The following is a 27319-nucleotide window of genomic DNA, read 5'->3' on the forward strand; positions in this document are numbered from 1 at the left end:
TGGAAGTATCATACTACCTGATATCCAACAATACTACAAAGCTATAGTAATGAAAACAGCATGTTACTTGCATAAAAACAGACATATAGATCAATGGAACAGAATAGAGAGCCCAGAAATAAACCAATACCTATATAGTCCATCTATGACAAGGAGGGCAAGACTATACAATGGGGTTAAGACAGTCTGTTCAGTAAATGGTGTTGGGAAACCAGATGGATATGTGCAAAAAGATGAAACTAGAACATTTCATCATATACAAAAATAAATTCAAAAGGGATTAAGAGCTTAAATGTAAGATCCAAAACAAAACTTCTAGAAAACATATACAGTAAACTCTCTGACATTGCTTTTACTGATATTTTTGGGTGTATCTCATTGGGCACAGGAAACAAATAAAAAATAAACAAATTGAATTACACCAAATTATAATAAAAAGGTTTTGCACAGAAAAGGAAACTATCAACAAAACAAAAAGACCCTCTTCTGAATGAGAGCAAATATCCACCAATGACACATCCAATAAGAGGTTAACATCCAAAATTTATTTTAAAAAAACTCATAACTTAACACTAAAAAAGCCCAACAATCTCATTAAAAATGGGCAGAGTACCTGAGTAGACATTTCTCTAAAGAGGACATACAGGTGGCCAATAGGCATATGAAAAGATGCCCAACATCACTAGTCATCAGAGAAATGCAAACTAAAACCACAATGAGCTATTACCTCACACCTATCAGGATGTCTCATCAATAAATCAACAAGTAACAAGTGCTGGTGAGGCTGTGGAGAAAAGGGAACCCTTGTGCACTGTTGATGAGATTGCAAATTGGTTCAGCCACTGTGGAAAACAGTATGAAGAGTCCTCAAAAAAATTAAAAATGGAACTGTTTTATGACCCAGCAATCTCACTTTGGGGTATTTATCTGAAGAAATCCAAAACACGAATTCAAAGAGATATATGTATCCTTATGTTCATTGCAGCATTATTTACAATGGCCGAGATATGGAAGTAACTAAGTACCCACCAGTATATGATTGGATAAAGAGGTGGTACATATATACAATGAAATACTGCTCAGCCATAAAAATAATGAAATAATACCATTTGCAACAGCCTGGATGGACCTAGAGGGTATTATGCTAAGTGAAATAAGTCAGACAGAGACAAATACCATAATATGATTCATTTGTATGTGGCATCTAAAAATCAAAATAAATGAACAAATAAAACAGAAAAAAACCTCATAGCTACAGGGGACAAACTGAAGGTTGAAAGATGGGAGGGACATTAGGGAGCTGGGTGAAAAAGGTGAAGAGATTAAGAAGTACAAATTGGCAGTTACAAAATAGTCACAGGGACGTAAAATACAACATAGGGAATGTAGTCAGTAATGTAATAACTGTGCGTGGTGGTGACACATGTATACTGGACTTATGGGGGTCTAGGGATCACTTCGTAAGTTATATAAATAAGTTAACTAGTATGTTGCATGTCTAAAACTAATATAATATTGAAAGTTAACTATAACTGAGAAATAATTTTTTTAATCACCTTCCCACTCCATAACCTGATTTTAGCACAGTGATTAGGGGTCAACCGATCATTGGGAATCATTTGTCCTCAGTCTTCGTTACTACTAACCTGGCCATGGCATTCAAATTGCTTCCAAACATGAGCCCAGCCACCCAGATGTAAAAAAGTTTAGAGAGGAAACATTAGAAGTGCACAATTCTCTTAAAAACAGAAAAGAGACTCCCCTTGGCAATGTTGAACAACTCAGGTGAATGTAAGAGTAGAAGGGATTGCAAAGCATGGTCCTCTGCTTTACTTCTTATAAAGCCTTGTATTTTTAAAACATACGCTTTATTCTTAAAGAGGAATGTGGAATAGTTCAATCAGGAACAGGATGCGGGGAGGGTGTCAGAGAGACTAGCGGTCTGCGTCCACATGGTTCAAAGTTGTAGCCCCAGGTCTGGAAGTGAGCCTGCCTCACTTTAGGCAAGCAGGAAATTACTATTTTTTTAAACATTTTATTGATTATGCTATTATAGTTGTCCCATTTTTTTCTGCCCTTTATTCTCCTCTGTCCTGCACCCTCCAGCATCCCCCACCCCTGCTTAGTTCATGTCCATGGGTCATACATATGAGTTCTTTGGCTTCTCCATTTTCCATACTATTCTTACCCTCCCCCTGTCTATTTTGTACTATTTATGCTTCTTATTCTCTGTACCTTTTAGCCCTATTCTCCCTCCTCCTGCTCCCTGCTGATGACCTCCCAGGTGATCTCCATTTCTGTGATTCTGTTCCTGTTTCGTTGTTTGCTTAGTTGGTTTTTGGTTTTTGGCTATGTTTTTTTTAGGTCTAGTTGTTGATTGTTGTGTTTGTCATCATTTTACTGTTCATAGTTTTGATCATCTTAATTTCTTAGATAAGTCCCTTTAACATTTATATAATAAGGGCTTGGTGATGATGATCTCCTTTAACTTGACCTTATCTGGGAAGCACTTTATCTGCCCTCCCATTCTAAATGATAGCTTTCCTGGATAGAGTAATCTTGGATGTAGGTCCTTGCCACTCTGGACTGGAAATGTCTTGTAATCAGAGAAAAGAGACAGTCTTCGAACCTTGGTGCTCATTTATGTTGCTGTTACTAATTTTCTTGCTCTGTTAAAAACTGCAAACATAAAGTCACGTAAGCAGTAAGTGGCCACCAAGGTCTGTCTCCTCCACACTTACCCACTATGCTAACCTCCTCTTCAAGACAAACTAGATGAAATATGCATGGAAACATTTTTAAAAACCCAATGTAGTACAAATATATTGCTAGCATTAATTGTCTATGTGTCAAGCTTCTCCTGTTCATTTTCTCTTATTCATCTCTCTATCCCCAACATCTAGCTCATACCTGGCACCTAATTATATAACATTTCTCAAAAGAAAAAAAAAAGCAGTGACTTAATACTGTGAAAATTGAGTTTTCTTTCTGCATATACATGACTCTCCCCGTGAGGTGAAACTGTGTAACTTCTTAAAACTGCATTTTATTCTTGATGATATATCTTGGATAGTTTCCTACAGAAGTAATGAAACATTTTTCTCAATTTTTAACAACTGAAGTGTAGTCTGCAATATCCTTGTAATGACATGTATGTAGCCATATTTCTCTTGATGGAAAGTTTTATTTCTTTGTTTTTGTATGCCATGTTTGACTACGATAGAACAGACTCTTAGGAGTGAAATTTTCTGACTCTGAAAGCACATACAGTTTTTCAATATGATGCTAAACTGTACTTAATAAAAAGCCTGTGTCCAGTTTATATACCTCACATCATATGTTGTGCTTGTACCCCATCAGGCCTAGGTACTATTAAATTTCTTTTTCTTATTTTTATTAAACCACATTTAATGGAGAAAATAATATTTTATTATTTTACATTTTTATTTGTACAGATTCCAAACTGTACCTGTCTAAAATACATATATTTTAATATGAATGTCAGCTAATATAATCTGTTTATTTTATGATACATCAAAATGTTGTCCTGTTTCTATTTCTCTAAATTGCTGTTGAAGTGTAACTTTGATATTTAAGTGTTTTTTCTGTGTCATAATTTATATAACTATTATTCTATTACTGAACATTTAGTATTATTCTAATACCTCACATAATAATGAAAATCCTTGTACAATATATGTAGGTTTTTTTCCTCTTTACAAATAGTTTATTAACATAAATTTTTGGTACTGGAAAAATGCTTACTTTTTAATGCTGAGAGCAACAAAATACAGAATGAGGCAAAACTGAGTCCTATATAAAATCAGATATGCCTGTAAATAGATAATTTTTTAATATTTTAGTATTAAATTTATTGGAATAACATTGGTTAATAAAATTATATAAACTTCAGGTCCACAACTTTACTATAAACCATCTGTATGTGCTCACCACTTGAATGACCTTGTAATTTTTTTAACTTTATTTTTGTACCTTTTTTTTTTTTTTTTTTTTTGAGTAAATCACAATGTGTATTACAACAGTGTGGCAGACTCTGGCCAGCAGAGTCCGCCTGTTGTGACCGACAACTAGAATAAATGCACAGGCGACAACAATCCTGTGGAGAAAAAGCGAATAGCACAGCCACTCCCTCAAGGGGAGAGCGCCCTGACCCTTGCCTAGACAGGCTTTTATTGTTTTCCTCTGGTTTTACATCAGAGAAAGATTTATTATCTATTACATAGAATATTACTGTCTACATTTTATGTACAATCAAAGAAATGAAAATAACATACAGAAGGGAAATGCAGCAAGCTGATTAGCCTTGTCCTTGGGAAAATTCACACAGGCTTTGGAAATCACCTTGAAGATAGACAATACACAGTTGTTTTAGACCAGGGCGATGGAGTTTTAGCAAGAGCAAGCCATAACAGTCTGTATGCATTTTCTAGGCTCGATTCCCACGGGCAAACTCGGTTTGAAGGTCTGGATCCCACTCACCACTTTGCTTCTGTAGGTTTTTCATATAGAGCTGAGTCATATGCACCAGACCAAAACAAACCAGTCCCCCGCACAACAGGACTGAATGTCTACCACATACTTTTGCAGTCAAAAGATCCGCCTCTTTCTTTTAGGAAATTTACCAATGGTGTGGTTCCTCATGTAACAAATATGAGCGTCTGAAGGCCAGCCAGGTTGCCATTGGCATTCGGGACAATGAAAGGAATGGAAGATCTCAACTAATTGTGGTGGAAGAAGGAAATGAACCAGAACAACTTATAAAGGTAATGTGACAGGTTGTTTTTGAAAGGTTGTCACCCTTAAGTCATGGGTGCGGCATGAGATGTGTGTGCATGTGTATATGTGTTAGTTTTACCAAGTTCTCTCCTCCTTGGGCTGAGATTAGGTCCGAGGAAACAGAGTTCTCTGAGTTGCCGTACCAGGAAAGAAGAAGGTCGGGATGGTGTCCTCTCACCATGGGTGTAGCTATTGGAGAAAGCCTCGGACCTGTCCTCTGTGGTGTTCAGTGACGAAAGGATAGGTAACACTCTGGAGAGTGCCTATAAAAATATGTTTTGGAAGAATGAGTAGTCTATTCATCTAGGTTTCTTGACATTTTAAAAAATGCTATGATGTTGTTAAATTTTAAAATTAACAATTATTTCATTAAAAAATTAAATAAAATTTTATACCAAGAGGTTAAATAAAGCAACATTTAAAAAATATTTCAAGAATTTTAAACTAAGAATATTAGGCATGAAGTTTATAATTTTTAATATAGTTGTTAAATTAATTTAAAAATGGTCTTCCTGGCTCTTTGTTACCTACATTACACCAGGCTGGGACATGAGGTTGTGACCGATTTTTCCCCTTTAAGAAAACCACAGTGAGTCTCTGCATGTATACATTGTATATATTCCCTTATTGTATATATACAATTATACATTGTATATATATACTATATTGTATATATACAATATATAGATTGTATATATATAATATATTGTATATATTCCCTGTATAACTGATAATATTACCTAGATTATCAGTCAAAGGGTATGACCATATTCACGTGTCTAGATACATGTTGATAAGTTGATTCCCATTTATTCATTCAGCAAATGTTAATTAAACTTCTGCAGTGAGCCAGGCACTAAAAGTTTGCAACAAATGCTGCTTCCTTCCTCAAGCACTGAGATCCCTCACGACTTTACCGAGCCCCATCAGGGCATAATATTGAAACCTTTTTGAATATTTCTGCATTTAATAGTAGCATATGGTATCTCTGAATTTTAATTTCTGTAATTTCCTGGAATAGTATGCAGTTTTCCCCAATGATTTCAGCCATTTGCATTTAAATTTTCTTGAAGAAGTTCTTGTAAATATATTTTCTATAAATTTTGATTTCAAGCAATACAATGCATTGCAGTTACCTGACCCAATGATAGCTTTGTAATCTCATGATCAAAAATTATATGACATACAGATACTGATACCGATGTGGATGTAGTACAGTTTATTTTTATCCTGCCAAATAATTAGGTCACTTACTTTTTTTTATGGGAGCTGATGTTTTATTTTTTTAATTTACTCTGTATTGTATTTTGTCCATTACCGTATAACCTCCTTATACCTCCCTCCCCCCAGCAATCGCTACACTGTTGTCCATGTGCAGGAGTCTTTTTCCTTTTTGCACAATCCCTTCACCCCCTACCTCCTCCCACCCTTAGCTGTCATCCTGCTGTCCATCTACGAGTCTTTCCCCATTTTTCTTTAGGTTACTTTCAATGTTTTGCTATTTTAAAACTCTACAATAAATGTTCTTGTTCATAAAAAAATTATATGAGATAATTGTATTGATTATAATGTTTTAAACTTTATTACTTTAATAACCACCAAACACAGACTTTCACAATCATGGTGGTTTTTTTTTTTTACTACCTTTAATTTTTACTTAGACCTTTTCTTGATTCTTTTTTTTTTAATATTAAATTTTATTTAGTTACTTTTCAAGTACATTTTTTTAATCTATTTCTCCCATCCCACCCCCCCTCCCGGTCTCCCCCCTCCCTCCCATTACCCCCCCCCCAGGCCTCATCTCTGTGTCTTTCATACTTGTTCCTTAAAATCCCTCCCCCCTTTTCCCCTTAAGTTCCCTTCCCTCTCCCCTCTGGTCACTACCCACTTGTTCTCTATTTCAGTGTCTTTGTTTTTGGGGTTTTTTTATTCTGCTTGCTTGTTTGTTTTATTCTTTAGCTTCCTGTCAAAGGTGAGATCATATGGTATTTGTCCTTCACACCTGGCCTATTTCACTCAGCATAATGCTTTCCAGTTCCATCCATGTTGTTGCAAAGGGTAGGAGCTCCTTCTTTCTTTCTGCAGCATAGAATTCCATTGTGTATATGTACCACAATTTTTTGATCCATTTGTTTACTGATGGGCACCTAGGTTGCTTCCAACTCTTGGCTATTGTAAATTGTGCTGCTATGAACATTGTGGTGCATAGGTTCTTTGAAATTGATGTTTTAGGATTCTTTGGGTATAATCCTAGCAGTGGAATTGCTGGGTCAAAAGGCAGGTCAATTTTTATTTTTCTGAGAAAATTCCATACTGTTTTCCATAATGGTTGTACCAGTCTGCAATCCCACCAACAGTGAACTAAGGTCCCCTTTTCCCCACACCCTCTCCAACATTTGTTGTTTAAATTCAAGGTGGATAAAAGACTTAAATATAAGCTGTGACACCATTAAAGTCCTAGAGGAGAACATTGGCAAGAAAATCTCAGATATTCCACACAGCAACATTTTTACGGATATGTCCCCTAGAGCAAGGAATATAAAGGAAAGAATAAACAAATGGGATCTCATCAAAATAAAAAGCTTCTGCATGGCTAAAGAAAACAGTATTAAATTAAAAAGACAACCAACTGTATGGGAAAACATATTTGCCAATGATACCTCAGACAAAGGTTTAATCTCCAAAATATACAAAGAACTTACATGACTCCACTCTAGGAAGACATCGAACCCAATTAAAAAATGGGAAAAGGACTTGAACAGGCACTTCTCTAAAGAGGATATACAGAATATCCAGAGACACATGAAGAGATGCTCAATATCATTAGCTATCAGAGAGATGCAAATTAAAACCACAATGAGATACCACTTTACACCAGTCAGGATGGCTATAATAGACAAAGCAACAAACAATCATGGTGTTTTAAAATAATTTTAATAAATTATTCAGTGTCTTCAGAGATACTCATGGCCTAATGCTAAGAGAAAAGGCAGATAATTTATATACAATATTATCTTAACTTGTAGGCTTATATTATAGTTGTATATTCATATTACATATACAGGGTCTGGCAGAAGTAACACCTGCTTGAGTGTGGTTGGTAGCGTAATAATGTGGGTGTAATAATTTATGGTTTTAATTTGAACATTTCACCTAAAATTTCATATGGTGTGCTTGAATGTGGTATTGTCATGTTACAGAATTTTACATGCTTATGTTTTCATAATAAAAATTTTTGAAATAAAAAGGGATATTGTGTCAAACCCTTTATATCTAAAAGAAATATGCTGAAATATTACCAATGTTATCTTTGATTCTGGGGATATGGCTGCTTGATATTTTCTTCATTTGTCCTTGTGTTTTCAAATTTATTATAATAGATATATATTCCTTCTATAATCAGAAAACAACAGGCATTAAAAAAATAAAATTAGGAAATGTTTAACTGGGTTTTCAATAGAATAACATTGCTAATAAATTAGACCCTGTAAAGTATTCAGAACAAGTTATTGATCTTTAATATTCTTTTAAGACCTCTGTTCTAGACATGTAGCCACTATTTAAGTCTCCTAATTCTTATATTTGGAAACAAAAGTCTATAAATAAGATCTGTTTTTAGTTGATTATAACTTTTGTTTCAATAGTTTCAAAGCTCTTCTTTGGTAGGAAAGGACTGGGGAATAGGCCCCATCCTTGTACAGTGGGTGGAGGAAAAAGAGTTCATTACCTCTCAGGCTAAGCTTCTTCATTACCATCTGGGGTCTGAGTAAGTCCCTTAACCTTTCGTTGTCCAGGTTTCTCTTTTGTAAAATGAGATGTCAGACAAAGTGGCTTCTATGGTCACTTTCAGTTCTAATGACATGTGATTCTATCTTGTCTTTTGGGCAATAGCTGTGTTGATTCTAATGATTTGTAGCATGTTCCAGGAAATGAAGCCACTGAGGTTGAGGCCTTAACTTTGTATACGTGTGTGTTCTTTCTCACATCTTGGATTAGAAAAGACTAAACTGCCAAGTAATCTATAATACTGTTAAAATAAGAAAATGCAGACCTGAAGGAATATATGTATAAAATATAACTGACTATAAAATATTAATGATGGGTGTAAAGGATGTACTACTTGATATACAATGCGATTAGTGTCTATATATTAGGGGATTTTCATTTGGGTTTTTTTTTTTAAATCGTAGAAAACACCTGCTTTGTTCCCACTGAACACAGTCATTATATCCTATAGTACATTTGACAGCTCTCATCATATTATGAACTGAATTTTCAATGGGGGTCTTCACTTTTTTCCTTAAAAAGTATTCAGTGGGCCTTTTGTTTTTCTACATGTTGTTTTGTAGCCTGGTCACAACATTTAGTAATTGTTCAATAAGTTAATTATGTACCTGTGATAAACCAGTTTGTTTAGGCTTTCTTAATGTAGTACCCACCTATAACTATAGAATTCAAGAAGTCCTGAACTTGGTTGAGAAAAAAAATCACAACTTTATTTTCATTAACCTTGTAATGAAAATTTTCTCCCACTGGGAAAATCGATCAATACACCGAAGCATCAGGAGCAGCACCTGGGCCTCTTCAGGGCGCATTATCGTTATTGCAGGTGACCCCAAAATACCACCCATTGATCACTACTGGGTAATTATGACAGCTACTAGACCCATTGTTCAGTAATATCATTTACTGGGGTAATGAGGAAGCTCATATATTACTTTATCATGTTTGTTTTAAAGTATATTTTGATAGTTGTAGCCCAGTAAAATTGGTTTTCATTGTGGCACTTTGTATTTTTTTACACATTTAAAAATATTTTCTTAGAAGGGGTTCGTAGGTCTCGACAGTGGTTCAAACGGGTCCATCGCACACCCACACCAGGCACCTTGTTTGAGAGAATGGACTGCTCATTCTTCTTCTGAAACTCTAACTGCTAGAGAAAGATTCTGAAAATCTAAAAATCTTATAAAATGTTTTTTTTTAATTGACCTTTTTTTCCCCTGGGTAGTGTGACATGGTGGGAGCACCATCCCGTGAGCTGAAAGGTTGCAGGTTCGATTCCCAGTCAGAGCACATGCCTGGATTGCGGGTTCAGTCCTAGTCAGGGTGTGTGCAAGGGGCAACCCGTCCGTGTTTCTCTCTCATGTCAATGTTTCTCTCTCTCTCTCTGTCTCTCTCTCCATCTCCATTCTCTTCTCTCTAAAATCAGTGAACAATACCTCTGGGGTATGGATTTAAAAAATTAAAATTGTCCTTTTAAGTAACTTATTTTTAATGAGAATCTTTTAAAATTACTTATCAACATTTTTGAAAGTTTAAATATTATTAGTAATGGCTTGAAATCAAGGACTTTCGACCAGTTATTTTTTGTTGTTGTTGGCAGTTTGTTTTATTGCTTATTCTATTACAGTCATCCCAGTTTTCCCCCTTTCACCCAGCCCACCCCTCTCTCCCACAGTTAATCCCCCACTGTTGTCTATATCCATGTGTCATTCATACATGTTCTCTAATACCTTCCCTTCTTTCAACCATTCCCCTACTCCCTCCTGTTTTTACTCCATTTGATGTTCATGCCCCCTTTGTCAAAGATTAATTGACCACAGAGACATGAGTTTATTTCTGGGCTCTCTATTCTGATCCATTGATCATTGTGTCTGTTTTTATGTCAGTACCACACTGTCTGGATTACAGTGGCCTTGTAGCATAGTTTAATATCAAGTATTGTGATCCCTCCAACTTTGTTCTTCTTTTTTAGGATTGCTGAGACTACTGGGGGTCTTTTTTGGTTCCATATAAGTTTTTGGAGCACTTGTTCTAGATCTATAAATTCTAGATCTATGCCATTGGTATTTTAATAGGAGTTGCCCTGACACTATAGATTGCTTTGGTAGTATGGACAATTTAATCATGTTAATTCTTCTAATTCATAAATATAGTATATGCTTCCATTTATTTGTATCTTCCTCAGTTTCTTTCTTCAGTGTTCTATAGTTTTCTAAATACAGGTCTTTTACATCCTTGGTTAAATATATTCCAAGTACTTTATTTTTCTTGTTGCTACAGAAAATAGGATATTTTTTCTTAGTTCAACCAGTTAAATGATCCTATTATCATTACCCCACATTTGATGCTGAATTTTTAGAACATACCTTTCAAACAAATTAGTATGCCCAAAACTAAAAATATTGAAACATAATTTCTGAGAATTTGTTGATAAACTGATCTTAATTTTGAGGTATTGCAGCCATTTATTGATCACAATATTATTTTCACACAATTTTAATATTTTCTTTAGGATGATCATAATTGTTTTTCAAACCATAGCACTTTGAAGAGTAATAGGGGCACCAACCAGACGGGACATGGGGACGTGTATCAGTGATGCCATCTAGGGAAACAGGGTGTGTGGTCAGCCTCTCGTCTGCATCTTCAGTAACCTGTAAAAGCTCATATGAAAAGAATCCAATGAATAGAACTAACTAAAGCTGTAAATAAAGTCACACTGTTCTTCTTTTCTCTTCACTATAGACATATTTAACATGAAAGGCTTCCTATAAATTATGTAAAGCTTTTTTCTTGGTCATTTTTGTATTTAAAATGAATAATCCATGAATGTGAAGGAAATTAAATATCTCACTAGCTCTAAGGTCCCAGACTGGTTTGGTTGCCTTGTATGTTCTCAAAACATTAGACGGGGAACTAAAACATCTCCAGAGTAAATACTGCTAAGGTCAGTAATTAATCAATGTTTTATTAATGTTTATGATTCATTTTCACTTCATTTTTATTGAATTTGTTGCACTGACATTGGTTAATAAAATTATGTAGGTTTCAGGTGTACAATTCTACAATGCATCATCTGTATATGATATTGTGTGTTCACCATCCAAAGTCAAGTCTCCTTCCCTCACCATTTAAACCCCTTTACCCTTTTCTACCGCCACTGTTTTGAACTGTGTATCTGATAAATGACTTGCCTCCATTTCATTCAGTTCTTTTGGGCCATGTTTCTTTCTTTCCCCATTTTGGCTGCCTCTTTGTGTTTTTTTGCTTGTTTGTTTAATGTATTGGGTAGATCTGTTATGATTTTCAGTCTTGGTAGAGTGACATTATGTGGTAGGTGTCCTGTGAAACCCAGTGGCACAGTTTCCTTGGTCACCTGAGGTGGGTGCTCCAGGAATGTCTCTTGTGTGGGTTACATGGTCCCTTCTGTTGTAATTGAGCCTTGATTGCTATTGACCTGTTCATGCATGGGGTTGACTCTCAGGCTGGATAACTGTGAGGATCAACCCAGACCACAGTGTACAAGCTGCTGTGCAGATACTGACCACACAAAGCAGAATTTGCTTCAGCAGGTTTTAGTGCCTGCTGAGATCTCCCTTTAGATATGTCACTTGTGAAGGTAATTAGATTCTGTTCTAATGTTGTCTGAAGCTCGCCCCTGGGTGTGTTGGTTCTGGGTCTCTTGGGAAGTACTCCAGTGCACACCAAGGTCACATGTGACTGTGACTGGCCCTAGGCAACTGGTTTGGAACTACAAAGTGACCTGTAGTTTGTGGCTGCCTCTGCTGGGCCTGGATGATTTCAGGAAGGACCAAGCTGTGTACCAAGGTCCACTCTTACCAGTACCAGGCCTGGAGACAGGTCACCTAAAATACCAAGGCAGTTTGAGATCCACCTCCACCTGTCTGCTGTATATTAGGCTGAGTCTCTGGAAGAAGCTCTAGTGATATTCAAGTTGCATAAGGTAGGTTCTCTGTGAGTCACCAGGTAGGGGCAAGGAGTGTTACCTAGATGGATACAGGTTCAAACTTGGTGTGAATTCTGGATCTGAGGCTACCCAACAAATGTTCCAGGGTATACTAAGTCTAGATGCCATCCATTGGGTGGTCACACACTTATGTGATGGGGTGGGGTCTAACAGAATCATAAGATGAGGCCATCATATTTTATCAGGCCCCAAACAGACCAAGATTTGGCCATGTGTAGGAAGGGCTTTGCAACAGTTGGGTGTGCAAGGGAAAAAATGGCCCCTGTTTAGAGCCACACAACTCAGTCTGTCCAGGATTCTGCCCAGACCTTGGCAGGGCATAGCCACTAGAAGTTGAGGGGGTGGGGCCACCGGGATCCCAGAGAGTGGGGCTAGCAGATCTCCTGTGATGGGGAGATGCCAGTCAGGTTTTCTGGGAAGTGGAAGAAATGACCCCTACTCCAAGTCAGCGAATCAAGAGGGTGGAGCTACTGCATTCCCCCAGGTTGATCCCATGTGGAGGGGAGTGTGCCACCCAGGAAAGATGGCATCTGCAGTGCAGGTGAGTGACTTAGCCCAGAGCTCCGGCCAGTATCCCTTAAGCTCTCTCCCAGAGCCATTAACCTCCATCTCTCCTCGAGCAACTCTGTTCTGCTCCACCCTCCCTGTGCTGGAGCCCAGGGTGAGCCCTGGCAGAGAAGATTTTTGTGCTTTGGCCCTTTAAGAGGGTGCCTGTGTCTCTCGTAGGCTCTTGTCTCCTCCTGGTTTTTCCAGAATCTTTCTGGAGATTCCAGAATCTCCACTAATTTTTACAGGTAGGTGTTATATGGACACCTCTTTCCAGTTCTGGTGCTCTGGGCTGGGAAACCTGGCTTGATGTTGAGATCGCACTCTTCTCAGGGGAAATGCTTGCAGGTGAAATACTCCTCTGGAATCTCAGCCTCTGCCCATGGGAATGGAGCCAGAGCTCTTCACATCTCCACCCTTCCTACCAGTCTTGGTGCGGTTTCTTCTCTAATCCTGGGTTACAAGGTTTCTGTTCAGTTAGCCTGTATTTGGTTATTCAGGTTGATTGTTCTATATTTTAACTGTAATTCCTCACTGGGAGGCAGTGAGCATTACCTCCACCGTCTCTCTCCCACCTTGGATCAGGTCCTTTTTCATGTTTAAAAAGACAGCATTTGGTAGATATCAAAAAGAGAGAAAGAAGGGGTAGTTGTTTGAAATGACCACAGGAAGCAACTAGAGATTTTCTAACCCAGAAAGACTTTTTAAAGTATAACTTAATGAACTTCTTAAGTCTGTAATTATTATAAATGCTAGTGGTGGAATTCGGGCAGTAGAGATATTACAGGGAGATTGGAAGCAGATGCTGTGTGGCGGAATGGCTAGAGTCTTACTTTTATTAAAACACCAAGCCTTCCATGCAATCATTCTTTCTGAATCTGGATTAAAGAAAAAGAGAACTTGGAGAAAGGTTAGATTGTTGTATTGTGTGGAATTTAGTAAATGTTTGTTTAACACTATGTTGGTTTCTAATAAAGTTCAAAGATTCCTTATGTTATTGTCCATTTGAGGAGATAAGCATGCATTAGGTCTGAAACAGAGAGAGAACAGGCTGTGAGGGTCCACGAATGCCAGAAAGCATGGTCAGAGTGATACCACCATTAGTTTGAAGTTTTGTTGTGATAAATTTATGCACTTCAAACTATATGAAAATAGCATACAGGCTACATTAACTTCCAAAGAATCTCCCAGTTACAGGTTGTGTTCATCTTGTCATGTCAACTGACAGCTTGAAAATAAAGTCATTCATTTAGTCATCCTTTTGGCAAGTTGATCAGATATTTATGATGTGCTCTTCTGGATATCTTATGAGTGAAATCTAGAGTTGAATAGTGTGGGTAGCTCTTCACTTATCCTTTAGAGGTATCTATTTAGAAAAAGAGTGAAATTTGAGTCACAGTTGCCCACAGTGCCTCACAGTGCTTTGTCAAATAGAATTTATGTCACATTAATACTGCTTAAGTTCCTCTAGGGCAGGCACTGCCTTCAGAGCTGTGTGACCATCGCAGCTCTAACTCATTGCTCATGGTATTTGGATAATTAATGCAAGTAACTGTGAGCTGCGTGGTGCCAGAAAACCACGCCATTTGCTTTCCTGTTTTCCAGAGGACAGTATTGCTTTGACAGTGTTCCTGCATTTTAACCTGATAAGAATGACTACTACACTTAATTGTAGCCAAAAGGCCAAGAAGCAAGTCCCCTGCATTGGAGATGACAGGGTTGGTGAAAATATGAGCCAAGTCATCCTACTGATTTAGTTTTAAAACCAAGGGCACCTATAAAGGAGCAGTTAGTGTTCAGATAATGATAATTCATATATTCTTCTGGTCTTCTTTCCACAGATGGAGAGTCACAGCTAACTTCTTGGAAAGTAATAACTGAGTTGAGCTTATTCATATTTACTGCAGTACCTTCCCACATGTTAGGCAGATTATATATACTCCGGGTGAAAGTACCTAGCACAGTAAGAAAGAAATAGCTGGTGTCTAACAGGTTTCATTCTGTGAATAACCATGCATGCTGCCAGGAGTTGCAGCTGGATACCCCATCCACAGAATCGTCCTTCCCAGGTCAGGTCACCTCCCCACTTAGTGTCCAGCACCACAAACACCAACTCCTCCTCCCACTCTACCGCTCAAACCAGCTCACTGCTGGCCTCCACCCCTTCCCTGGGCTGTTGCCCCTGGTCCCGCAGCTGCCTTTTCTCACCACTGAGTTGAGTAATGATACTCCACGAACTCCAAGGAACTACACAGATGGAGTGCTTTGTCTTATAAATATTCCACTATATTTGTCTTATTCTTCCCCAAAACTTCAAAAGGCTGTGTACATTCTTAATGCTTCCTAAGGTTTTGTACACGTCACATTTATAAAAAGTAAAATTAGCAGCGATTTTGAACATTTAATATTCTGAGCATTGGAACGGTCATACATTTCAGCATTGTAATTATTTTCTATATTTTGCTTTAAGGCAATGATACTTAGCATTCACCTGAAATCCAAAGAATCATAGTGATAGGTAGTGCATACTGCAAGGTTATAATGTTCCCAGAGCTCTGTAGTTGCTCTAGCTATTTATGTCTACCATTTATCAATAGCTGACTATGTGCCAGGCACTATTCAAGGCACTGTTCATTTGTTGTTTATTTTAATGAATCTTCTGTGTGGATTTCTAGTATTTAATTCAGATACCCAGTTTTTTCCTCACCAGTTCATCCAGTGGGAGAAGTTGAAATATTCTGAAGAAAGCTAAGAAATATTAATTATGTAGTTAACCATATGGTACAATAAGTTAACAACAGTTCCAATAGCCTTTCACTTTGTCACACCAAAGTTCAACATGAAGACTGTATAACCTTACTGATAAGGTATCGGTTTTATAGGATCAGTTTAAATTAATGCCACGGGGCAGTCACTTCTGAGGGAGGGTAGTTTTCCCTGTAGTTTGCAGCTGGAGTGAGGGAGGAGGGATAGGGTATAACAGGACCATGCCGGTCTAAGACAGATGGACGGTATGGAAGGGTGGAGCTCCGCCCTCGCCAAGTCTATATCTGAGCTGATAACCTAACATAATGTTAAACTGGAATGGCAGGTGTCTAAGCTCTCTGTTTATAATGCTCCTTGTGTTTGTTATGTGTTAGTGATACTATATCACTTTAAATACTAACATTAAGACTCTCTTTTTCTTTCAGACATTTAAGTCAATTTCTTCTTAGACCTTTTCCTAGGAATTAGCCAAACTCAGGTATCAAAGGCCCAGATCTCTACAATCCAGTGATTCACTATTCTTTAACTTTCATTTTGTAAAAATTAGTTTTTGAAATACATACTAATAGTCGATAGTAATGCTTATTTTATATCAGTTTACGTACACAGTGTTAACTGGGGTAACAGCCCAGCCCACATATTCCACAACTCACAGTTCCTTAGCATTTCTTTTATAATTGATATTTGTTTATTATCAGGAAGAAATGTGTTCACATACTGGAAACAACTCTCTAAAGTTGAGGTCATCTGAACTGTGCCTGTAAAGTCCTGTTTCTTTCAGAGCCAAAAAAATCACATGGTTGTGGGACTGGGCTATATCAACAGTACTTGGCCAAATTAAAAACTAATGCTATTGCTATTGTGTTTGTAATCTGGTACATTACAGCTTTACAGTTACATGGCTTTGGATATAATGTGTGTATGTGAGTGTGTGTATACATGCACTCATGTATGTTTATCCTTAACAACATGGATTTTAACATGATTGCCAGGAAAGCAGTTTCTTCATGTAAATATAGTACACTCTCTGTGCAAACCAATAGAAAGTCCTCAATTCTGGATATTCCATAGCAGTCTACTAATCAGAAAAAAGGCATTGACATACTATTAAAAGAAAATATACTGGCATCTGGATGCGAACAAAATAAGCCATACAAATATGCCGGGACGTAAAGTCTGCCTGACGGAGAAACCAAGTATCAGTGTCTATTTCAGTGAATGTTGGCAACTAACAAAGCAACCCAGAACCGAAAATACAACTTAATGAAGTCTGAGGGAGTGCACGTGCAGAAGACAAACATGTTGCTCAAAACCTTTTTTGAAGCAAGTGGCAAGTGCACTGCAATCGAATATCGGCCTCCGTACCCGTCGCTGTCCCGGGGCGGCCCTGCGCGGTGAGGGCGCGAGTCCAGTCACTGCGCTCCACCGGGTGAGGGCAGAGGGCTCACTGGAAGGCTGTGCTTTCTGTTCCCTTCTAACACTTTCTAGTTGCATTTTTATTTATGGGATACCAATGCTTCTTACTATTAACACAGAAACCCCGTAATCTAAGAAACCATTTGTCACAGGTTTTATTACTGCAGAGGAAAACAGCCAGCACCATTATAGCCCCAGGCCTTCTCATGCTGCTGATAAATCAGACACTGCATGAGAAATCTTATATAAATGATATCTCCTGCCTCACCAAAAGAGGGTCATAAATACAGCATTTAATGGAGAGATCGGATTGAAGCACCTAGGAAGATCAGAGAACTGGTTGCATAAGCAAGGACTAATGGCATTATACACACATAATTGTGAAGAAACTTTGAAGAAGGGAAGAGATTACAGTATCTTATTCTTCTAAGCATCATGAGCTACTTCCTTGCTGCTTGTGCAGAAAGTCATTCTCTAGGCTTCGCTTGAGAGGGTGTATAGATCTGTCTTCAGCTTGTAGTTTATAGTCTAAAATATAAGGCTTTGACAAGGGTACACTATCAAGACTTAAAAACAACTTAATGACATTAGATGAAGATGTGAACAAGTAGTAAGTGAGTGTGAGTCAGTGGGGAGGTATGTGACAAGAAGTGTAATGGTACAGTCATCAGGCAAAGAGCTGGGCCAGTGATACTCAGGAGCACCTTGAGGAGACTTCTTAAGAAGGACTTTTTGACCAAAGTAGCATTTGACTCAAGATGCAAGATCTAAGTTTTGTTGAGTTTTCACCATGTTCTGGGTATAGTGACAATCACTTCCCATACATTATTTCACTTAATGTATTCCCATACGTTTCATGACTGTGAGTGGGTACTCGCTTCAGCAGGACATATCCTAAAGTAATTGTGATGGAGATTAACTGTTACGCCATTTTAAATGTAGGAACGAGGTCAGTGAGTCACTTAGTAGAGGGTCCATCCAGCTCAGTTGGCCTGAGCCTCCCAAATGAAGGGGTTCTCAGAAGATGGGGGAGGCAGATGGTCATCGTGAAGCATCATGAACCAAATTTAAGAAATTAGAAATCCTAAAGGCAGAGGCTGGGAGTGTCTGTTCTAACAGAAATGTTCCAATGGGTATGAGGTCTTATGAAAAAAGGTTTAAGGATCCCCAGGAAAGGAAGATGGCTTAAAATTCTTACCTGGGGTTTGCTGCAGGGCAGCTTCCAGACCACCAGGCTGTGAGGATTTGGGCAGGGGCAGAGTCCCTGAGAAGCTAGGTGGACATCAGAAAGGCTTGGCAGCCCTGTCCTGACGGTGAAGATGAGCCAGGTTAAAACAAAGCTGATGCCAGTGCACACTTAAATTTATCACCGAACTGATGCCAGGCTTCAGTCAGAATCTTGGATCGAATACGATCAGATGCAGACTTTTGTATTCTTTACTCCCTACAGGGCTCCAATATGCAGCCAGTGAAAACAACTCTTTTAGTTCAGTAAGTCGACATTCTGGCTGGTATATTTTCATAACCTGTGAGCTCTCATTCCATGTTGTAGTAATTTGTGAGTTAGCTTCCCGTGCAATGATAAATTATGAGTCAACTGTCTTGTGAATTGTACCCTCTAAACCTAGTCTCTAATATGTTGATGTTACAATCACACCGAGTAGCAGACCTGCATCAGGGTGAGTTCCCCAAGGCCACTGCATTCCCTGAGTCCTCTAGACATACACTGTCAACTACAGCATCTGTGAGACACGTATGGCTAAATTCTGATTTAAATTGATTAAATTTAGATAAAATTTAAAATTTAGTTACTCACGCTAGCCACATTGCAGGCACCCACTAGCTACCTGGAGTAGGAGCACAGAAGACCCTCTATGTTCCATGCTTTGGGACTTGACACCAGCTTAGATAGCTACTGACTCTCATACTGGACAGCACAGACGCGGAGTATTTCAATGAGAGAAAGCTCTGCTGGACAGCCCTGGCCCAGATAGTTAAATAGGCACATCTCTCTTGCAGACATCCAATTCGCTCTATCCTTTTATCTAGACATGTGCAGCATGTGGTCTCTCTAAGTCTAAATTAACTGTGCTCATTATTTGATATATTAAATTACCCTTTCCTTGAGATAGGAATAAAGGGATGAAGGTGTTTTAGAGTCAGAAAAAGCACATCTCTGAGAGCAGGAGAGCAAATGTCAGGATCTCACATCCAGATTAGGTGGAGCTGGATAAATGAGGTCACAGCTTTTCTCAAGAATTGCCTGTGCTGTTATCTCTGTTAGCAAGTGTATTATCTTCCCTAATAGCAAATATTTACTTGCCTTGAATCAAGTAAATACACCATAACAAGGCTATTCTTCCCTTTTACAATTTATTTCTGTTTACCATATGCTTGCAAAATACTGATTTTTTTTCTGTTAGGTATAGGAAATAAGATACCAGAATGACTGAGTAATTAAAATGTTAGCTCACAGAACCTGAAGAGCTTAGTTTGTTTTTATTTTACCTGAAGCAGAGTTCACACTAAAATGAAGCTGTGAGGAGGAAGGTGATGTCTCATTTTCTGTAGTAGGAGAAGCCGGAGGACCTGGGGTCTGCGCCCTTGCTTCCATGTTGATGGGGCTTGTGCGGAAGCCAAAACACTTCACATCTCTCTGCCTCCTTTTCCCAATCTGTTGAGCTGAAATCAGAGCGGAGCAGCACAGAAGACTCTCTGTGTCAAATGCTTCTAGGACTTGACACCAGCTTAGACCATACTTATCCAAAGTGACCTCGAGTTTTGGGTTGTGCTTTATCCTCCCTCCAGGCCACATATCATCCTTCCTTTTCTTATTTTTTTACTTTATATACTTACTGTAAGGTTTCCAAATGTCTTGACTTTTCCGTGGAGAGTTAAAGGAAGGAAAACTCATCCTGAGTGAGCAAGATTGTAAATGCTGGGATTTCATATCCAAAATAGATGGGGCTAGCTTAAAGGTTCAAAATAAGTAAGTAAAGCCAGATGCCAATGGAAAAATGAGGTAAGAATTACAAGGGTTCAGCAAAGTTTTTCTTAACTGCCTGGTCTTTCTTTCTAAGAAAACACATTTCACATAGATCAACTTATGTTTTAAAAGAAATAGCACAATGGGTCATATAGGAAATGATAAACTGAGGATGGCATTAATTAAAGAAAAATATGTTTTTGTTGAAATTTTACCAAATATATAGTCAGATATAGAAAATATATTATCACAAATCTCACCTTCGAGAAAAAAATAACCATTTTTTTCTGATTTTTGTTTTCATGTACATACCTCTGTGCTTTACAAAAAAAAAAGTGTATACTATAGATAAGGCTTTACAATATACATATTTACTTTAATTATTATGAACATTTTCCTATCACATGTTTTAAATATTTTAATGTCTATACAGTTCTCCATTATATGGGTATAGCCTCATTTATTTTATCAATTCTTTTCATGTTACGCATTTAGATAGTCTGCATTTTTAAATCCTATAAAATATTATAATGTACATTCTTTGCATATATTTTAATTATTTTCTTAGAATAAACTACTATAATGGAATTATTTGATTCAATAATTAGCATGCTGTTAAGGTTTCTCCTACCTACTTCTAATCCCTTTCAAGTGTTGTCCTTCTTACTAAGAGATAGAATACCGAATCTTTGCTAGCACTGGATGGTATCAATTATCTCCTAACCTTTGAAAACTTTATAGTTAGAGAAGTACTGTTGTCTCATTTCACGTTCTTTGGTAGCTCTTTCCTATTCGTTGAACTCCTTTATATCCCTTTTAAGAGCTCTTCACTGACACAACACTCTAATGTAATGAAAGAACTTCCCTCTTTCCGCCTTTGTGACCCACAAGACAGGCAGAAGCAAGAAGAAAGGGGACTAGAAAGAGAGAACGTGGAGAAAGACGCAAGCAGCCAGTGCAGAGGATGGTGAGCGCTGGAACCACAGCGAACAGAACGTGCGCTGCTCAGGGTCTTTACTTGCTGGTGGTGTGCTAACCAGAGGGGAGGAGGCAAAGTGGCCACTGTACAGGCTCTGGTACAAAGCAACGGCTGCTTGATCTCCAGAGACAAGGCCTAACAATTAAGTGAAGGCCTTTTGGAGGACCTACGAGAGCCAGCAGAGCATATTAGTCGAAAACACAGACTCTGGAGCCAGAGTTCAAGTCCTGACTTTGTCACTTATTAGCTGCATGGCCTTGGGCAAGTGGCTTAGCCTGTTTCTTTAGGCATAAAATGGGATGATAAACAGGCCAACTCAGGGCTGTTATGAAGATGGAATGACTCAGTAAATGTAGAGTGCTTAGAATGGTGTCTGGTACATAGTGATGTGTTAATATTTTAAAAGTTCCCGGCATGGCGCAGAATGGCTCTTAAAATGTGTTAGCTGAATATACGTAATGCTAATAAAGGCACCGAATATGTACACAGGTTCCAATACATGTGGTTTAGACAAGAGGGGAACTATATTTTAAGGGGAGTTTCCTTTTTTCTTTTTGTTGTGTGTGTGGGGTGTTACTTATGAAGTCAAACGCAGTTTTCAAAAAATTAAAATAATAGATCTCAAACAAATATAAAATAATCATGGACAAAGCCAAAGAGGGGATAGGATCAAGGGTGGGAAGTGGGGGTGGGTGGGGTGAGGGGAGTGTTGGGGGGGGAGTTGGGGGGGAAATGGAGACAACTGTACTTGAACAACAAATAAAAAATGTGGGGAAAAAAAAACCCTGTGTAAGATTTTAAGGCAGTCATTCATAAGAGAACTAATAAGATTTTGTAACTAATTCAAAGAGGAATTCAAAGAACAGACAGATATATGGACAGTCAATGTTAAATGAATTTTCTAATAAATGCAAAGCTGGCCTTGATCATGGGGTAGATCTTATTTTTATCTCTACCATACAGAAATTTCTGTGAATCTCTATGGACAAAATCACTTGCGTCTATTGTCATTTACTGAATTAGAAAACAACTCCAAGTAAAGGAAAGGTGTAGACCTTTATAGCATCAAATCACCAAATCACGAAAAGGGTAAAGGTTACAGAACAATCACATGGGTGTTAATTACAGCATAGGGAATAGGGTCAATAATATTTTCATAACTGCATGTGTGGCCAGGTGGGTACTGGAAATATCAGGGGAACACTCTGTGAAGAATATGATTGCCTAACTACTGTGCTGTACACTGGGAATCAATACAGAGTGACATCGAACATAAACTGTAATTGAAAAATTTAAAACAAACAAAAATCTTTCTTTCCCACCCAAGTACTAACCAGGCCTGACCCTGCTTAGCTTGCAAGATCAGACAAGGTCGGGTGTGTTCAGGATGGTGTGGCCGTAGACACCATGGATGGGCCTGGAGAACCCAGTGACCTAAGTGAAATAATCTGGTCAGAGAAAGACAAATCCCATGTGATTTCACTCATATGTGGAATCTACTGAACAAACTGAATGGACAAGCAAAATAGAGACAGACTCGTAGGTGGAGAGCAGGCAGACAGCTCTGGTGAGGGGGTGTTGGGGGTGGCTGGGGCCAGCAAAGAGACAGAGAGAGAACTCATGGACATAGACAACGGTGTGGTGATCTCGGGGAGAGGGGGTGGGTGAAGGCGGAAGGGGGTAGAAGGGGAATAAGTCGTAATGGAAAAATACAATAAAAATAAACTATTTAAAAAAGAACCTTTTTGTCCATTTCAAAGACTAGCTCAGTTTCTCTTAGGAAAGTATGCACCCAATTATTCTAAAAGTGACCGAAAGGCATTAAAGGGACATGCACCGCAGTCTCAGCCTTGGCACTTCGCAGTTCAGTGAGGCAATCACTTCACCCCTTTAGCACCAGTGACCTTTTCTGTAGAAGGATGACAGCAGCATGCAGTTCATGGGGGCTCGTACAGGGATGATATGACATGTGTCCGAAGCTCCTGATGCAGCATGTGACTCATAGCAGACACTCAGTAAAGTGGTGTTTTTTACTGCACTGCTTCTAATTAGCAGAACCAATCAAAGAATAATTGCTCAGTTGTGCTTCAGGCAGTGTTAGGTAAGGCCCTGGGGAGGAAGGTGCAAGGGGCCCCAAGGAGCAATGAAAACATCAGCCTGGTTGGTTGGAAACCGTGCTTGGTGGAGAGGCTGAGGAAGGATGCAGGTGGGTAAGTAACAGCCAGCCGCCGGGGGCTTTGGGGTGCAGACAGAGGGGTTTTGCCCGGCCACCTTCTGAGTGATGTGGAGTGCAGATTCCTGGACTTCACCCTGACCTGTTACTTTGTAGCTGGCAGATAGGAATCTGCTAGATAGGAATTTGGGTAATAGGAATATTACGCAAATACTGTTTGGACTCGGAACTGTAAGAACCACTCCTCCAGATATAAATCTCTATTCAGAGTCATATCCTTGAAATACAGGATTCAAGTGAAAGAAGGCGCTTTCTGGCCAGAGTCCAGAATGACTTTCCGGATGAAAAGGTGAAGGGAAGCTTGAGGCAGGAAGTTGACAACAGCAGGCATGACCCGTGACCAGGATGGTGAGAGTCTTCACCAGGGTAGGAATGAAGGAATACAAAGGGATCAGTGACTCCAAACATTATCATAAAGAAGTATTGGCTTCCATATGATCTCACCTTTAACAGGAAGCTAAACAACAAAACAAACAAGTAAGCAGAAAAAAAAACCCAAAAAACAAAGACACTGAAATAGAGAACAAGGGGATAGTGACCAGAGGGGAGAAGGAAGGGAAGTTAAGGGGAAAAAGGGGGAGGGATTTGGAGGAACAAATAGGAAGGACACAGGGACGAGAACTAAGGGGGGGAGGAAATGGGAGGGAGGTGGGGAGCAAGGGGCGGGGGAGGCTGGGATGGGAAAAATAGACAAAAAACTGTACTTGAAAAATAACTAAATAAAATTTAAAAAAAAAAAAAAAAGAAGAAGTATTGGGTGGGCCCAAAAGTTTGTTTTCTTCTGAAAGGTGCGTCTAGTAGCACTTCATTGTCTTTAGCTTCATTAGAAATAATTCTGTTGGATTGTATTGTGATAGCTGTCATATCAGTGTGCATTTAAAAAAGAATTTTTAAAATTCACTTAAACTTGGTGAATTTTGGGGTAGCCATTTTAATATTGAAGATGAGAGAAAATTTGCAACATTTTTGGCATATTATGCTTTATTATTTCAAGGAAGGTAAAAACAACTGAAATGCAAAAAAATGCAATATATGGAGAAGGCTCTGTGACTGATTGAACGTGTCAAAAGTGGTTTGTGCAGTTTCATGCTAGAGATTTCTTGCTGGACGATGCTACACAGTCAGGTAGACCAGTGGAGGCTGAGAGCGATCCAATCGAGACGTTGGGAACAGTCAGTATCACACCTCCTGTGAGACAGCGGACATACTCAAAATATCCAACTCAGTGAAGCTCTTGTGAAAATGAGAAATGTGTCTTCTTGTTAAACAGACTGCTTGGCCAACCCAATAGAATTTAATGATTAAGTGGGCAGGAGGTTTAAAGTAGAGGACAGCAAGTATTCAAACCTGACCACAGGATTTTCAGTTCAGGTGGTGAGGAGACAGGAGATTCACTGACACAAACAGTGAACCGGGAACGGTCAGTCTGATGGAAAGATCAGGTCAGTTTGCAGAGTGTTAGAGGATGGTGATACTTTTAAGGGGAAACTTGGAGAAAATCATTCATTTCAAGGGAAACTCCAAGCTCAATGACATGTCTTAGCTAGAAGGATAGATAAAGTTTTTACGGGACATCCTTAGATAAGGCTTCTCTGTTTCCCTTTCTTTTGAAATTGTCAAAATATGCTATTTCCTACAAAAAAAAAAAAGGATTACATGAGCCAAAATAGCGATGGCTTGAGAAACCTTCAACGAGTGTTTTAAACTGCTTCATTACCTCACCTGTGAGGGGTGGGGAGGGAAGCTGCATTTACAATTTTCTTTAATTATTTACTTTTTGGAGGGGAAGGGGGGAGGGGCGGGGGTCGGGAGAAACATTGATCTGTTGCCTCTCATTGTACTGGGGACTGAACCTGCAACTCAGACATGTGCCCTGACCCGCAATCAAACCAAGTGAACTTTTGCTTTGCAGGATGACACACACCAACTGAACCACCCTGGTCAGGGCTGTATTTACAGTTTACTTCCAAGATCAAAATGTGTGGCATAGTTGATGAAATGAACATATTTAATTTTCCTCTTTCTAGGTAGGATGAAAAGTCCTTAAGGGCCAGGCAGGGTGGTGAAAACTCATTTGTATACCCCAATGAGGGTTTGGTAAATGCTTAGTTATTGAACCGAATCTTAAAATGATCCTTAGGCATACCTGACAATATCCCCCTATCCCTGGAGTTACGCCTGATTCTGGTAAGTCCCTTGGGTTCAGTTCTCAACTATGCTGTAGTCCTTCGAGAGGCTAATTAAGATCCCTGGCTAATATGGGAATTGCTGTCTGAAAATTAAAAGTTAGAGGATTCCCCAAAACTCATACTCAACTGGCCCCCGGGGGAGACTTCCTGTTATCAGCTATGACCCTAACACAGACTGTTGATTCCAAACTCCGCTGTCTTGGTTGGAGTGCAGTTAGTTACCAAAAAGTGTGTGAAGAGGCCCCTCACTGCTCTTCAAAGATATACACACTTCTATTAAAACACACACTTTTAGTTGCAAGTGCTTTAATTTTTGTCTTGTTCCTATTTTTAGCAAAAAAGAAAAACTATCTCATAATAATTTAGTATATATAATCATTAAAGCATTTTATTGATTATTGTGCAGACAAAAGGATGGGCTGGTTCCCAGAGGAAGTGCAAATTCTGTAAGGTACAGCTGCACTCTAGGCTGCACCTGTACTCCTGCAAAGATTAGATTTTATGTGCATTTTTATTGTTGTCTAACATTCAGCAATCCGTGCTTTACACAAGATATTGTAAGGGATAATGAGTATAAAATACATTATGCAAGGACTTTTTTGTATATTAAATATTTGTTAAATCTAAATGAATACTTTTTTGCATATTCTAAACTTAAATTTATACTATGTTATAAAAATCACATTGTTTAGGCTAAATTTGCATTTTATTCTTGTCCTTAACATTCTATGATATTTGTATCAATAAATTAAGGTGCTTTTCTGACTTTTCTTGTGATATGAGTATACAGAAATTCAGAGCAGATTCAAGTGTGCTTTTTTTAATTGATTTGCTTAAAATTTTGTATTGCATCATATATGCAACAATAAATAATTTTGTTCATCTGACAACTACTTATTGAGCATCTACTATGTCCCAGGCACTGTTCTGTGTGCCAAGAATACAGTATGAAAGGAAGCATGATGTGGTCATCAAGAACTTGCACTTCATCTAGCCTGTAACATGCCGATAATGATACCTAACCCTCAAATAGTAATGTTGATCCGTCTTTGTAATAGTAAATTAACTAAACCTATAGATTGTTTCTTCAAGAAACATATGTCCCAGAAGAAATTCTGTTGCAGAACTTAACTTGGACCTCACTTTAAAAAAATTTCTGCTAGTTTTCAATAATACGGACACCTAAGCTTATAAATTTGGGCTTTTACTTTCTTGGAAGTTTCTTTCCCATCACCAACAAACTCAGTGTGTGCTTGCCTAATGCCATTGATTGATTTGGCCCATGGGAAAAGGCCAGTGTAGTATGATTGCTGAGAAATATGTGAGCCTGGTCATTTTAATGGCAAGTATTTTATAATCTGTGTCTTTAGAAATGCAACATGCTTTACTTCTCTCTTTTTTTTAACTCTGCATTCTTTAATGAAAGGTCTTTATCTTCCTTGTGTTCACTGGTTCCAGGTTTTAGGAGCGAAGCCGGAGCTGAGGGAAGGGTTTGATGATGATGACACTATAGCAGACATAACTAACCGGAAAATGGCTAAACTCTACATGGTGAGTTCACTGTGAGGGAGCTGTGCTGTTTTCACTGGACCGGAGGTGGTGGGGAGGCCTGCGTTGGGAGGGGCTCTTTGCTACA

At 38.5% G+C, this 27319-nt stretch overlaps 1 protein-coding gene across 1 annotated transcript in view; it reads left to right on the forward strand.

The window, feature by feature from the left end:
* Positions 1–27319, forward strand: part of SCIN (scinderin) — a 74356-nt gene that overhangs the window by 23128 nt on the left and 23909 nt on the right. Inside the window, exons 4-5 of the mRNA XM_037167360.2 lie at positions 4635–4784; positions 27142–27234. Of these exons, the coding sequence (XP_037023255.2) occupies positions 4635–4784; positions 27142–27234 (243 nt within the window). The remainder of the gene's footprint in view (positions 1–4634; positions 4785–27141; positions 27235–27319) is intronic.

This window comes from Artibeus jamaicensis, unplaced genomic scaffold, assembly GCF_021234435.1.
Source record: "Artibeus jamaicensis isolate MK-2021 breed Jamaican fruit bat unplaced genomic scaffold, CSHL_Jam_final contig_923, whole genome shotgun sequence".
Lineage (NCBI taxonomy): Eukaryota > Metazoa > Chordata > Mammalia > Chiroptera > Phyllostomidae > Artibeus > Artibeus jamaicensis.